Raw genomic sequence first — 15,283 nt, 5'->3', positions numbered from 1 at the left:
GCCAGGGGGCTGACATTCTACCGTAATCTAAATTAAACGGGTCCCGCAGAAGCTGGAGAGGCGATAGCGTCACACCCCCAGCATCTATTTTTTAAGTAAAATAAAGTAACTAAAGGCTAAACCTGATTTTAGAAGAAAATATCAGAATTGGGAATTTCAAGCTGCATGCCGACTTCTTCCTGTTGTAGGGATATCTCATCTTAGGCATCTGGATAAAATAAGATAGAAATGTTCAGTAACATCATTTCGTTTTCTCCTGATCAGTGGGGTTTGTCTATTTGGGCTGTAGTCTTGGTAAAATGATCCAGATGGTGTCTGTACTGGGACAGGCTGCAAGCTCCGGTGTTGGTGCACTGGAAAAGAATCACTGGGAGAATGAATGAATGAATGAATGAATGAAGGACTTGAAGGTTAACAGCCTTGTATACCGAGACCAGAGGCCTCGACCTACCGGCCTGTGGGCCTCTGACAAGTTAGATACGGCTTGTTGCATGTTTTCTAATTCATTATTAAATCTTGCCCACAGGTCGATATTTTGTTTCCTTCTTTTGAATTTATTGAAATGATCGGCATAGACTTGGTTTTCTTATGGAGCAGCGGAATATAAACGTTACATTGTTTCCCCCCCTTTTTATATTTCTTTTTTTGGCTCGCGTGGCCCCCTCCAGTGGAGGCCTCCCGGCCAGTGGCCCCCGGGTGATTTGAGTTTGAAGCCCCTGATCCAGCCCGTCGTGACTTCCTTGGTCCACTTTAAGCCACACGCACCGTGGAGAAGGCCGGTGGTAGACTGTCCTTTATCTGGCATCATGGTAACAGCTAAGAGTGAAGGCCAGTGGCCTCCTTACTGTGCTGCTTCCTGGCCAGTGCATTAGGCCACGTTTGGAGCAAATGCTTGCTTCAGATAGACGGCCCTTTCCTTTATCATTAGGCCGGATTACTCTCCCTGCAAACAGTCTCAATGGAAACAATGAATTTTAAAAAGGGATGAAAGATAGACCATGTACAGCAGACAATACCGGATTCTAATGGGCGTTAATACAATCCTGCAGATTCTACAACTAGCCAAAGACCAGATGATTACATTACCTTAAACTTAGAAGGCTAAAAAGCTGGAATGCACTTTGATTCACCATTCTGGAGGACGTTAAGAAGTGAACACTGGTGAAACGAAGAAAAATGCACTTGTGTTCTTCCTGGGTCAGTCTGCATTCATTATCAGGACAAAGAAATGAGTGAATTCCAGATTTCAGTTCGTAAAGGTGCCTCACGGTCCCAAGGACAAACCACAGAGTATAAAAAATGTCCAATTCTTATGGTCAAGTAATCTCTCAACTGCGTCCAGGGCCAGACTTGATGCGGTAGGGATTAGCACAGGCAGAAAACGAAAGAAGGTGAACCGAGTGTGAGGCAGAATCTATACTGTGCCAAATCTATCAAGTTCCTGTTTGGGTGCCCATCTTGTCTGATCTATTGTGTAATCTTCTGTATCCCTCCAAGTAGCACATCCCATCTGAAGTGATGGTCGCCGTGATGGTTTAGGAGCTAACAAATCAGGCAAGGAGTGTAGTTACTCACTGAAAGCATTCTTAGTTCTGGTGTAGTGTAAATCCCTTTCATATTGCTGACAAATTAATTAAATCGAACATACTCTAAAGACATTTCCTTAGTGCTTGTTAAAGGTAACTGTTTTTTATGTAAAAAGAATCAGCAGTTAATGGAAATGAAGCTACAATTGTTCACAGTGATAATCTTGCTATAGGCCCCCTTGAATGTTAATTTCAAGCTCATTACTAAATAATTATGTACAGGTGAAATACTATCTGTACACAAATGCCATTGTAGGCCTAGTAAATCTTGGGATTTACACTCTTTCTTCGTGATCCCAAAAATTAATTTCAGCTTATTTTATTAAATATAAATGTGTTGCTACTTAATATTTTATATTAACATCATTTTTAAACCTATTCTGAGAGTCATGCAAGATAATTCTGACTGATGGTGTTTACAGTTGGAAATACTGCACAGGGTTAGTTTTTCAGTCACATAAGTTCATGATTTATTGCTAATATTTTCCTATAGAGTATAGAGCCTTCACCAAGGAACCACGTTATGTCATGTATTAACTGGATTCGCGGACTCGTTAACAAACATGTTGGCGAACTGCGGACTATTGAATCTGACAAGTCGCGAATAAACGTAAAAAAAAATCCTGGGGAAGGACTTGTCAGACAACACCGCGACTCCTCATCCATCTTTTGTGTTTGTTTAATGTTAAAAAATAGCACAACCGGATATAACGCTGGAGGGCAAACGGAGGTTTTTTTTTCCCTCTCGGCGCTGTCAAAGTTTTCAGCGAGATGACAGCTTCGGGTAGCCGGGGGTCCCCGCAGCGCCGCCTCCTGCACGGCGCCTCCTTAATGCACCTCCGCGGAAATGCTAATTGTAAACACACTTCGTTAGTGGGTTTTTTTCGGGACGTGGAAAATGTCAGAGGAGAGTGATTCGGAAATGTCAGAATGAGATGAAAGGCGAGGGATTTATAACACTGCGGCTGCAAGGAGAAGTTATTACCTCGCGTATAGCAGAGACGTTTCTGACTAGTAAATTAGAAATATGGTTTGTTTGTTATTTTTCTCAAGTTCTGAAGAAACAAAAATATGATATTGAATTAATGATGCTGCCTAAAGCTACGTTATGAGGAATAAAGGTTCCGAAAGAACTAGGCTCGTGGCGGGGGGCTTTCCGTCTGACACAAGAGGCAACTGATGGGTTCAGCCACAGAAATATTTGGTATGAAGCGGGGAATATAATTTACCAGACATTAAGGAGGTGCGCTCAATATCAAAACATCCACAGCAAAACACAGGTATATAGCATAACAGCAAAAATAACTAGCTGTATATTGTTATATTATTAAGTGAAATATTCAATATTTAGTGAATTGTTTGCAGTTCACTGTTGAACATTCAACCTACTGTGTAAAAGTGATTTATTAATCAAAAATTTGAATCACCTGCCTGGTATTTCTTACTGGATGAACATAATAATAAAAAAGGCATTTGAGGTATTTAAAACGTTTTAAATGTCAAAGACATTCTTCTAACTGCTATAAGACTCTGAGTGATATTTAAGATGTACAAAGAGGAATTTTTGTGTTCACTGCACGGGGCTGGGGTACACCCCGGATGGAATACCAGTCTATCACAGGGCACGGGGCTGGGGTAAATCCTAGATGGGAAGCCAGTCATCAGGGCATCTGAATGGGCTAATTAACAGTACAGAGACCCAGGTGTAGGTGCAGAGCCTGCTTTAGTGCTCTGCTTCAGTGTCCATTTGCCTAATGGATCAGGTCGGGGCGGCCAATCTTACCCACAAAGGGCCAGTGTGTGTGTGCGGGTTTCTGGGTAACCTGTAGGTCAGCCGTGCAAACTCAGGTGTGAGGACTCTTCAGACAATCAGTCCTCTGATTAGTGATCTAATTAGGGAGTTTCAGCGAAAACCCGCACACACAGCGGCCCTTTGTGGATAAGATTGGTCATCCCAGCTTTAGAATATCATCCTAAACAGATGAAAGATGTAATTCCTCTCCCTTTCTCTACTAACGTTTCAGTCCGTTGCTGTGCTCTTTGGAATGTTTAGTGGGTATCTAACTTCAGGCTTACATTGACAACATCTCTGAAATACCCAGCGAAAGCATGACTGGAAAAGAATAAACTTTAAAAAAGGTTTCCTTTTAAATAACTTCCAGGAAAAATTGTCATGTTTTGTTTGTTTCCTGCGACGTGCCTGGGGTTTGTTAAGATCTGTTACCTTTCTCTCCACTATGGGCAGCTTGACAGTGTCTTTATTGGTTAAATAATTTATGAACTCGATGTGGTAGAAGTCTAGCTGATTGACGTTCAACATGGTTGTTTTGTTTTAAAATTCACGTTATTACATTTACAAGACGTGTGTGGGTAACTTGGTAATGTGAAATAAATTCATGGGTGTGAGTCACTCATGGGGGGATGGGGATGGGGGGGGGTCACTTCCTGCAACACACCTTTTCCCCCCGTGTGAGGTTTCCAACAGATTTATGGGAAACACCTCTCAGAAAATGCACCCGTTCTCTCCCGGTGATCACGGAAGACGTGCCTTCGCAGAACAGGAACATAAAAATTTTCCAGACCTACTTATCCTCCTGCAAGGTCCTGCCACACTTAGAATTCAGAAGCACAGGGTTTGAGCCCAGGCTAGTCCCACCCGGAGATGGGCGGAGCTATTTAGGGACAGTGCTGCAGGCAAATGGTTGGTCTCTGTCTTTGAGAGCAAAGCAGAGTGACTGGATGAACATGGAACAACAGAAATGCTCCACCAATACACAGAAATCAACCTAAATGAGCATCTTAAATGCATAAAGCTTAATGTCATAACATTGTAAAATGTGTTCATATGCATATTTCATGTTCATGTGAATAAAATAAATGTTCAATGAAGTACATGTCAAATACATATTTTTCTACCATATATTAATAAACACTAAATAATAATGTACTTTATACCGTGTGTCAATCAAATTGAGCGCAAACAAACAATTCAAAGTTTTTATTTTATTAAATGTGGGAGGTGTTCCGTATTCATTTAAGAATATGATCGCATTGCGGAATGACACAATTAAAATTAAACATGTTTAGATTCTGTATTCGTAGAGAGAAATGATTAAAAACCAACTATATTCAAACGTTTATGTATAAAATTTAGTTCCAGTTCACTGCATATATCATCAAGGCTGCATTTTCTTTTCTTTGTTTTAACGATGTGTATAGAAGATAAGACCACAGGAATAGATCTGCATTATAGATTCCGGAATGTTCCGTCTGGGAGTCAGCTTTGGCTGCCCTGCATCTTAAGGTGGACATTAATTACTTTAAATCAATTTCTCACTGTCGCCTGAGTGATGTTACCGTCTTTGGAATCCTAAGACAGCTATATGTGTTGAGTACAACATTATTACACTGCACGTTAATATATATTATGTGACGTTTCGGATGAGTATGAAATCAAAGTATTAAAATTAACAATAGTGCAGACAACAGAACAGGAACTAAATTAAATCTGACTGTTTGCCTAACGTCCTTGTAAGAATTGTTTCATGTATGGTCATTCAAGGGACTTTGAAATAAAATTGGTGACACGCGTACACCGTACACACCACCTAATAACTGATCAATTACAATGTACCTGAGATACCTTCATATATAAAATATGATGTAACTTCAGTACTGAAAAAGCAGGAGTTTGCTTCTGCAGAGGATCTGTTATGCTGCAAAGGTTAACGATATCTGTCCGAAAAGCAACACTCACCAAACGCTTTATAAAACTCTTCCCTTGACAGCTGTTGATCACTGTTGACATCATCGTACTTGAGAAGATCAAAGAGGGTACACCGTGAGTTATCCCTGACCAGTCCGTCCCGCTTGACAACCTGTAATGCAGAGGTTCAAATGTGTCTGGTCAGATGGTCAAGGCCATGGCCGAGCCCTTTTCTCTCGTTAGTCAGACCAGTATGGTCATTGAGTGGTCATTGAGAGGACAGTATGGTCATTGAAGGGACAGTATGGTCATTGAGTGGTCATTGAGAGGACAGTATGGTCATTGAGTGGACAGTATGGTCATCGAGTGGACAGTATGGTCATTGAGTGGTCATTGAGAGGACAGTATGGTCATTGAGTGGTCATTGAGTGGACAGTATTGTCGCTGAGTGGTCACTGAGAGGACAGTATGGTCATTGAATGGTCATTGAGAGGACAGTATGGTCATTGAAAGGATAGTATGGTCATAGAGTGGTCATTGAGTGGACAGTATGGTCATTGAGTGGTCATTGAGAGGACAGTATGGTCAATGAGTGGTCATTGAGTGGACAGTATGGTCCCTGAGTGGTCATTGAGAGGACAGTATGGTCCTTGAGTAGTCAATGAGAGGGCAGTATGGTCATTGAGTGGTCATTCAGAGGACAGTATGGTCATTGAGTGACCATGGTCATTTAGAGGGCAGTGTGGTCATTGAGAGAACAGAACAGTCATTAAGTGTTGAACTGAACTTGCTGTTTTGTTTGAATAAAGTGTTGCGTATGTTTCACCAATCTGTGTAAATCGGTTTGTTAGGAAAGTAAGTTTATTGTATTGCGAGTTGTTTTTTATATGGTAAACACACAATAAACCAATTGCGTGTTACACATCCCCATTTTAACTGTTTTAGCAACCTGTATTTTAATTATCCTTTAAATAGTGGTGATGATGTGAATTGTGGGGCAGGATGAATACACCTGGAGGGCATGTGGACCGTCGTCTTTAATATAAACGATATTCTAAGAAATTATTCAGTGACTGTTACTTTTCTTTCTGACTGAGCCTTAGACACATGCTTAACTTCTCTGGTGAACCGCAAACCACACAGATACCTGTGACTCGCTGGGGAATCACTAAGTGTCCGCAAAGTACCGTGAATTTTTCCAGCGATGGCTGCAAGTGTTTGTCGTGATCAGTTCTCGACAGATCTTCTCGTAAACATCTCCTCTCCATATGCTCATCTGAATAAACACCAAACCGAACCGGCTTCCTCATTCCTCACCTGGGACAGCTCGCTGTTGTCGACTAGCCCACTGCCGTCTGCGTCGAAGTAGCTGAACATCTGGTCCACCAGAAGTTTCTGCAGTAGCATCCGGTCTGGCTGGTCCCCCTTATCGCCTCCTCGCATGAACTTCTGGTTTTGAAGGGCAAGCATCCTGTTCTTTAGCTTCCCGTAGTCACCTGACCTACATTTATCACCTGCAGAATGACAGGAAACGAAAACCATCTACACATGTACTTCCCGTGTTACACAAATACATTTACCACAAACACACAAAGCACTGTTTATATACAAGCAAGGACACATAACAGATCTCATTGTGGGAACTGTAATTACAGCTGAGATTGTAGAGGAGGCATGTTCAAACAACTAAAAGAGGCGGGGCCACGACATCTGATTGGCTGGTCTCACCTCCTCCAGTTGCTTGGATCCACAATGTGATTGGTTATCTCTCTGAACCAATAATTTTCCCTTCTGCTCTCAGAATATTTTTGTCTAAGTAGGATTCTCATGAACATAATTACACATCAGGACCAAAATAGCACGCTAACATACTGTATATCCATCCATCATCCAACCACCTGTCTGGGACAGGGTGTTGACCCGGGAAGCAGAGGGAATAAGGCAAAGGAATCACAGAATGGAATGTTGGTCCATGGTAGGGCTCACATTCACACTGTGGACCGCTGGAAACAAGCAAAAGTCATTTTAACCTGCATGTAAATGGATGATATTGTTCTCATCTAATGTCAAGAAAAGACCTTTTATTCACTTTTAAGATTGGCAGCACATTCTCTCCATGATGGTTTTAAGGTCAGCTATCAGCCACTTTAACACAAGGTCAGTGGAATGAAATCCTTCTCCCATTCAATTACAGCCGCTGTAATGGTTAAGCACGTCTGTCCGGATTTCAACTCTGATGTCTTAATGCTGTTCTGCTTCTTAAAAACAAATACATCTTTTTATTTGACATTCTCTGCCTTTTGCGGAATTGGCTGGCTTTGTGTTTGACAGCCTGAAAATGCCATTTGACCAATGGATGTTTGCTGAACGACACGCAAACGATGAAAGACGAGTTTCATATTAAAGTTCTTATTTTAATGAGTTGGCGGAGTCGCTGCGTTTACCGGGGCAAAGAGGATCTCTTCTTCTCCTCTTTTTGTGTCGTTTCTGCACCCCGCCTTTCCACCTCTTCCTGTCTTCTGAGCCGTTGTAACATAATCAGTTTCCTCAGGGATTAATAAAGATTTCTAACTCTGTCAGCGTCACTGTACCATGGCTACAAATTCTGGGCAAAATGTCACCCATCAGAATATTTCATCAGTGCTGCCCCCTCTTAATCTACCAGGGTAGCCATGCCCCTCCCCCGGCGCCCACCGTGGTATAAACCCCGTCCGCGGGCTCGCTGTTTGATCCATGGGGGCCCCACGTGGGTGCAGAGAGGCAGACAGGACAACAGACAACCCTCCCCCCCCCCCCCCCCCATCCATACCATCTGCCGCCACAGCAAATGAAAATACAACACAGATCTCGCTTAATTGACTCTCAAGTTGGAATTTCAGCGAGTAATTTGTCGCTGCTCGCACTGTAACAAGCGCCTGAACGCCGCTTAATATTAAACAAACCGCGAGTCCCTTTCGATTATTCAAGCAAACGCACTTAACGCGGAATCAGATTCGTACTAAAGGATCCTAATGATCGAATATCTTTTGCAGACTGAGAGTGAAAAAGCTGTAACGTGTGTATCACGCTGCACTGCATTTAATGTCGGTGTCGCCCGCATTTCAACAGCCACCACGTTTCTGCTGAATAGTTTCAGTTGCTCTCCGTTTCATTTCCATTTTCAGGTTGGCAAATTAATTTAATGAATAATCAGCTTAGCCAACAAGCAAACGAAATGCATGTTATTAATTACAGCTGAACAGTTATAAGTTTAACGAGTTACAGGACTTCCCTTTCTTACTTTAATTAATACATGCAATTAATTCAAAGTAGGCCTAACAGCTCAGCTTGTAATGTTGCCACCAAAAGGTGCCGACGCCCAGCAATTAACAGCTGGGCTACTGCCTGCGTTTTGCGTTTTAATTGTTCGTTTCCAAATTCCACATTTTTTATTCACAGAAAAGTTTCTTCCTTGCCTGTGGCTACAGAGATCTGCTCGGCATCTTCTCCTTCACTGAGTCAGTGTTAGCTTGCTTGTTCAAAAGGCACGAAATCACTAAATTTACTTGAAGATATTTATTGCATTTTTGTGTCATATGCTGCAGTTATGACCAGCTTTTGCATTGATAACTGATTCCAATACAAAGTGACACTCATCCAATACTGACAGCAGTACACAGTGACATTAATCATTTAACACTTTCATATAACACATCTGAATGATTAACAGATGTTACAGTTCAATTCTAACAGAACCGTTAAAACAAAAACATTGCAACTGCTGTAAAATATGATTCAACATCTGAAATTCAAATTTCTGCAGTGCATTACAACCCGGAACAGCAAACGGTATAAAATAGGCTTCATAAGAAAAACAGGAAATTGTACGCCTAAAGATCAGGGCTGGACTGTGACCTTTCATGAAAGGTAGCTGTTTTGTGTAATTTCTGTTACAATACCATCCATCCATCCATTGGGGTCCGGAGCCTATCCTGGAAGCAATGGGCACGAGGCAGGGAACAACCCAGGATGGGGGGCCAGCCCATCGCAGGGCACACTCACACACCATTCACTCACCATCCACACCTACGGGCAATTTAGCAACTCCGATTAGCCTCAGCATGGCTTTGGACTGTGGGGGGAAACCGGAGTACCGGGAGGAAACCTGTTCCATATCTGAAAATGAAAATATAAATAAAACCACTTTATCTGAGAGAGGTCTGACGTGATCTTTTCATGCAGAGAAAAGGGACTGTCAACATTTTATCATCATCTAATTTAACTATGGAAATAAAGAAGTCGCAGGTTTGCCTGGTCGTTCTGAATTATCAAATGAGAGTTACTGGTGAATACTGAGTGACAGACATTCACTCCTAAAAGAGCAGACAAATGATCTGCAATCTGTTTTTTTTTTTCACACATATCATGTGCTCTGCCAGAAATAAAAGTGGTAGAATCAGTCTAAAAAGTGAAGAGACTCGATATGTAATTGTGTTCAATTTTAATGAGGTTTGTTCACTTGGATAAAAAAGTAAAACCGTGCTGTGTTTGTCTCACAATATATACAAACAAACAAACAAAATAAATAAATCCACAGGAAAGGAAATAAACGTTTTATGACTTATCTACAAGTGCAGGAGATCCCACATTGTCAAAAAAGGTGCATTGGAAGGAGATGTGAGACAGGATCATTTTACCATCACCGCAAATTAGGTTTAAATGCTCACTTACACTCCTATTGAAGCATCCCTGCTGAGTTTTAACTCCTGCAATCAATAACTATGAGGGTGCTTGTCTTTCCAACATGCTGCAGATGTATGCAGTACCAACACATCGGATCTCGTCACTTGGGGATCCGTCTTGTTAAAATCTGCAGTGGCGTTTTTACGCTGAAGATGCGACTCAGCACAATCAACGGGGCCATCTGCCACGCAGGCGTGCATGCAGTCCCCTCTGACTCCAGCGATGGCGCGGAACAGCAGGCTGGGGCCGAGTGACGGGCCGGACGCCCAGACCGGAAGATTTTGATTTCAGACTTTCAGATCAACTAGCCCCGTTGCCGCAGAATCACCGGTCAAAGCCGGACACGGACACTAGAATGCAGAATCGCGAGGTCTGACTGGATGACAGAACCTTGAGGACCACATCTCCTCCTCACAGCACAGTATTATGATATCGGGGCAATAGGCTGTCAGTTTTATGGTCCTTCTATTTAGAAAGTAGGACTTTTTCCTGTTTTTTTTTCTATTTTTATGTACATCTCATTTCTGTTTTCTGAAGAATCGCATGTACAGTGTTTAAATCTGCAGATGCGTCAGAAATCGCTTTTTAAAGCGCGTATCTTATAGTCTTTTTTCCTTCGTAACACAGCGGTTTGAGGGTGGTGGAGTGGTGAGCATTGGTGCCTCATACCTCTAGGACCTGGCTTTGAGTATCTACCCTGGCTCCATGTGTGTATGGTTTGCATGTTCTCCCCCTGTCGTCGGGGGCTTTCCACCAGATTCCCCCCACAGTGCAAAAAAATGCTAAAGTGAACTGGAGTTTCCCGATGGTGAGTATGCTCTGCGATGGGTTGGCGCCCCATCCTGGGTTCGTCCCCGCCTTGGACCCATAGCTTCTGGGATAAGTTCCAGAACCCCAAGAACTGCATAGGACAAACAGGTTCAGAAGATGGATGGATGGATGGATGGATGGATGGTCGTTAGTGGTTCCCCACCTAGATCTTACTTGCTTGAGGAAAAGGACATACATAATGTTTTATATCTGACCATCATACTCGCTGCCACATTACTGCAGGTTTTCCTGATGCCCATCTATCATTCACCTCCCATAAGCACTAACCCCGTCCAGTTTCCCGTCAGCTAGGACGTCGAAGGCCAGACTGCGTTACCCACTGACTTGTTTCTTTCTCTCATGTTAACTCATGCAAAGCCTTAACCACTTTGTCGCGGTCGTCACCCATAATGTCACGGTCACTCTCTCCTTTCTTCACGGTGACATTCTGCCCTTTCATCTTCCACTTCAGATATCCATCACTTTCGGTTTCTGCTTACACCTGCCCTTCCTTTCCTTTTGCTCTCCTCCCATTTCCTCAGCCTTCCATCTCCTCTGAAAACTAAGCCGCACTCCTGCCTGCTCTGAGGGTCGCCCCTCCACTTCTCTTTGTTTTGATCTGAAATCTTCCATTCATTCCTACCCTCCATCACTAACCCTCACGGCTGTCTCCTCTACCTCTTTGTTCTTCCATTTCTAAATGTGACCCTTATTTTCTCCATGCCTGGCCCAATAGTGCTTAAAAGAAGCTTTGAACATCATCATAACTCTCTCTCTATTAATCTTGTATTGTCCTGCTGAACCTTGAAGCCTTCCCCACATTTTGATCCGAAATACCGTCCGTTTTATGTACTTCAGATTCATAATCAGTTTCTGAATTTGCCCAGCACATTACCACGCAGTGCCAGTCAACCTACCAGTAGCTCTCAAAATGTTCTGAGAACAGAAGGAAATATGATTGGTTCAGAGAGATAACTAATCAGATTGCAGAGGAGGTGGGTCCAATGCAACTAGAGCAGGTGGGACCGACCAATCAGATATCTTGGTCTTGCCTCCTCTAGTTGCTTCAACCGACCCTAACAAGTCTGCCTAGGGCACCATCCTCTGAGGGGGCGCTGACTTAGCCAGCCGATTTCACATCTCAGACAGGGGAGAAGCCGGCCTAGGGCACCACATGTGCTCTGACTCATACTGATACCATGTGAAACATTGACATGATGCATTTTGTCCTGTTTAACATTAAAAAATCATGTACTGACCTCGACCACTAAGTAAATGAGAGAAGAGATGCAAACCTATATGTCTGCAGCCTGTGGCAAATCTTCGGGCACAAAAATTAAGACATGCCACATGAAGGCAAGAATAAGTAGAGTCTAGGTAGGAATCCATAATTGCTTTGTGGGAGTGCAAAGGGTAGTGATCACTCCTGGGGTGTTCATTGACCAAGTAAAATACCACGGAGAACAGCTTGGTGCTGGTTTGAATGGACCGATGGTATTGTCATTTCTCAAAGCTGTGCTTGTACTTCCCCATGTTAATGTAATCTGTTTGACCCATTTTGTGTGTTTCACCTGAAAAAAAAAATACAGAGATGAATACCAAGGCTGCACAAAGAACGTGGAGCTCAGAAGGAATCATCAAATTATAATAACCAAAAGAACCACTTTCTATATTTAGGACTGAGCCCAGGGGAATAGGACACACACCTCAGTCTCTCACGAGCCACGAGGAGGAGAATAACGGAAACTGAAATGCCGAAGTGTGTCCACCGTGTGCCGGTGATGCGTGAGTCGTTTTCAGAGAGCGGTAACATGTGGAAAGGTTCAGCAACGTGAGGTTCTCGCTTGGGGAGCGTTTCTGCTGAACTGAGAGAAATTCCGAGCGCAACACAAAGCACGGGGGTGTCATACGAAGAGCGGAGCGCGGCTGAGATCGCCGGGCCGTCCCTCCAGATTGCGTTGCTGCTCATCTTATCTGGTGGAGATCGATCTTCTGCCGCATGGTTTCCTGGTGGCACAGATGATGATTATACCCCATATGCCAATCCAGTAAGAATCCTGGGGCCTCTATCACAAAGCCGGATTTATTGTTCAGCCAGGAAACTTACAGGATTTAAGGTACACTAGTTCAAATGGCCTTTATGTTTATTCACTCACATTTATCCTAGATCTAATAATATCTATATATTATGTATAGCGATTATACCAAATTAACTGTGATTTGAAGCATTCAACACTGATGTGATTACTAATCTAGTACGAGGTCTCTGTGCCCTTGCATTAATATTTTGCTAATGTCATTTTTCATTAAATGCACATTTTACATCTGCAGTTTTATTGAAATTCACAAAGATAATCTTCAGTGACGTTCACTCAATCCCTGTGACTGACCTAATGCCAATTTTAATATATAAACATAATAGATGATCATGAAGATAAACTTCATTTTTAAAGCTGTGTATTTAAAAAACACTAAAGTCTATCGTTACGGTGCTGCTTTAAGTGGAAAACTTTACTTTGGCTTCGTGTGGTTTTAGGCGTTTTTTTTAGCGCTGTTGTTGTGTAAGGTCAGCCTTCCCTCGACGCGGCTTATAAGTCGATAGCTTGTCCGATGACATTTCACGAGTGAAGTGCAACAAGGGCATTTTTATTTGTGTTTTGGCAGCTAGGCGCTCGTTGAGTTCACATTGATCAGTGACTGAGGCTGGTTTGACGTCAAGTACCTGCTGCCAGGGCAGCTACACGATAATCACACACAGTTTAGCGGACAATAAAACATAAAGATTCCCCTTCCCAGCCATGCAGGCTATTTTACGAGAAATCAGATGACAGCAAATAGCAAATAGTTTATTTGGTCAAGTTACTATAAATGACTCTGACCGATGCTGGCATTATGCGCATAAAAACAATGCCTAAGACAATATGAATGTCACCTTCCGGTTTGTTAATCTTATCCACAGGAATGGTAACGCGTAGCACCGGCTGTTACAGGTAGCTGCTACTTATTTTGCTGTAATTTGCGATACTTGCCAGTGCTTAACTTTACGAGTAACGTGATGGCAGAGATCTGCCGAACACCTTTTCCCTCTCCAGATGTTAATTGGGTCATTATACTCTTCCTCTTTAATCGCTTAATCATTCCATGTCACAAACTAAGATCTGATGAGTAACTTCCTTTTTAAGGACTAAGCCACAGTGACCTTTTCATGAGACCTCAGATAAGACCCCAGCTTCCAGGCTTCATTACTAAATTCCGGCCGACCTGCAGATCATTAACTTGCAAGGCCAAAGGGACACAGTTTTCCTGATGTTCAGCAGGCTTTATGGCTGAAGGGAACCAGGCCGGATTCGGGTAACTGAGACATACGCGTATCTCCTCATTGGCTGTGCTGTCCAACAAAAACTCCAAAGTGTGAATGGAAATGCAGATTAAAGGGTCATTGGGTTCTTTGATTGAAATACAGTATGCTAGCAAATCACCTTAACGCCCCCAAAAACCGCCCGAGTAATCTTATTTACACACGTCTCAGAGTCTCTTCTGCATGTTCCCGGTCACACACGGTCAAGTCCTGGCCCACTGCAAAGTGACAAGGTCAAGGAACTCGTTAGCTGGAGGAGACCGTCAAACCCCATCACCCGTCGGAGATCTTCAATTGACTCATTCCTACAGTTCCGCTCATTCTCTATCACGGAGAGAAGGACGTGTTCCCTATTGTGCATTAAAATTGTTAACACTCCCCCTGGCCTTCAGCCGTGACTCTTCAGACTGTACATTAGCCCTGTAGGTCACATGGCTCATGCAGCACTGTATGTAATGCGTTAGCGAGGGACAGGATGTGTGCGTGCACTTCTGCTCATGGTCAATGGGCTAAGGCTACGGCGGTCTGCCAGCTTGCCTGCACACTCTGAACTTAAGAATCTGGCAACAGAATAAAAGACAAATGTTAAATAATGATGCTACGCCCTTAGTATTGTTTGACTGCGACTGAATTAGCATTCTAATGCCATTAATTAGCATGTTCTCCTTGCGTCAGTTTACTCCAGGTGTTTATCGTCCACACCTCCGAGACGTGGGGTCTCGCTGAACCGCTGCCTCTTCATTAACCTTACTATTGTTGGCGGCGGTGATTACAACCACTCATCTGCATGGGGCCAACAAGGTCCCCCTGGTGACCACAAACAGTCACTGCCCTCAATGCCGAATAAAATCCTAAATTAGGAGGTGCTGAAGCAGCACATTCTGCTAACCAGATAGCTACAATCTTCCGACTCTGACGCAAAATATCTGAGAGAGTGCCCCCGAAATGGGGGCCCTGTCCCTGCCGGTTGTGCGTTAGCAGACTGGCTTCCAGTCCAGGGTGGGTTTACTGCCATATGGCCTGTGCTTCCTGGGGTCGGCCTGCACTGGATACGCAGTTAGCTGATACATTCAGATACTCCCATGAATATTTGTGTGTAGA

General features: G+C 43.1%; 1 protein-coding gene across 4 annotated transcripts in view; it reads right to left on the bottom strand.

Annotated features, from left to right (window-relative positions):
• LOC125704459 (follistatin-related protein 5-like) overlaps positions 1 to 15,283 on the bottom strand; it is an 88,868-nt gene that overhangs the window by 32,000 nt on the left and 41,585 nt on the right. For all 4 annotated transcript variants that reach the window (XM_048970017.1, XM_048970019.1, XM_048970020.1 and 1 more), the window contains exons 5-6: positions 6,610 to 6,806; positions 5,344 to 5,464 (exon numbers count right to left, since the gene is read on the bottom strand). In XM_048970017.1, coding sequence (XP_048825974.1) covers positions 5,344 to 5,464; positions 6,610 to 6,806 — 318 coding nt within the window. The remainder of the gene's footprint in view (positions 1 to 5,343; positions 5,465 to 6,609; positions 6,807 to 15,283) is intronic.

Source organism: Brienomyrus brachyistius, chromosome 12, assembly GCF_023856365.1.
Source record: "Brienomyrus brachyistius isolate T26 chromosome 12, BBRACH_0.4, whole genome shotgun sequence".
Taxonomy (NCBI): domain Eukaryota; kingdom Metazoa; phylum Chordata; class Actinopteri; order Osteoglossiformes; family Mormyridae; genus Brienomyrus; species Brienomyrus brachyistius.
Note: the sequence above shows the minus strand (reverse complement) of the source record. Positions and strands in the feature narration are given on the sequence as shown.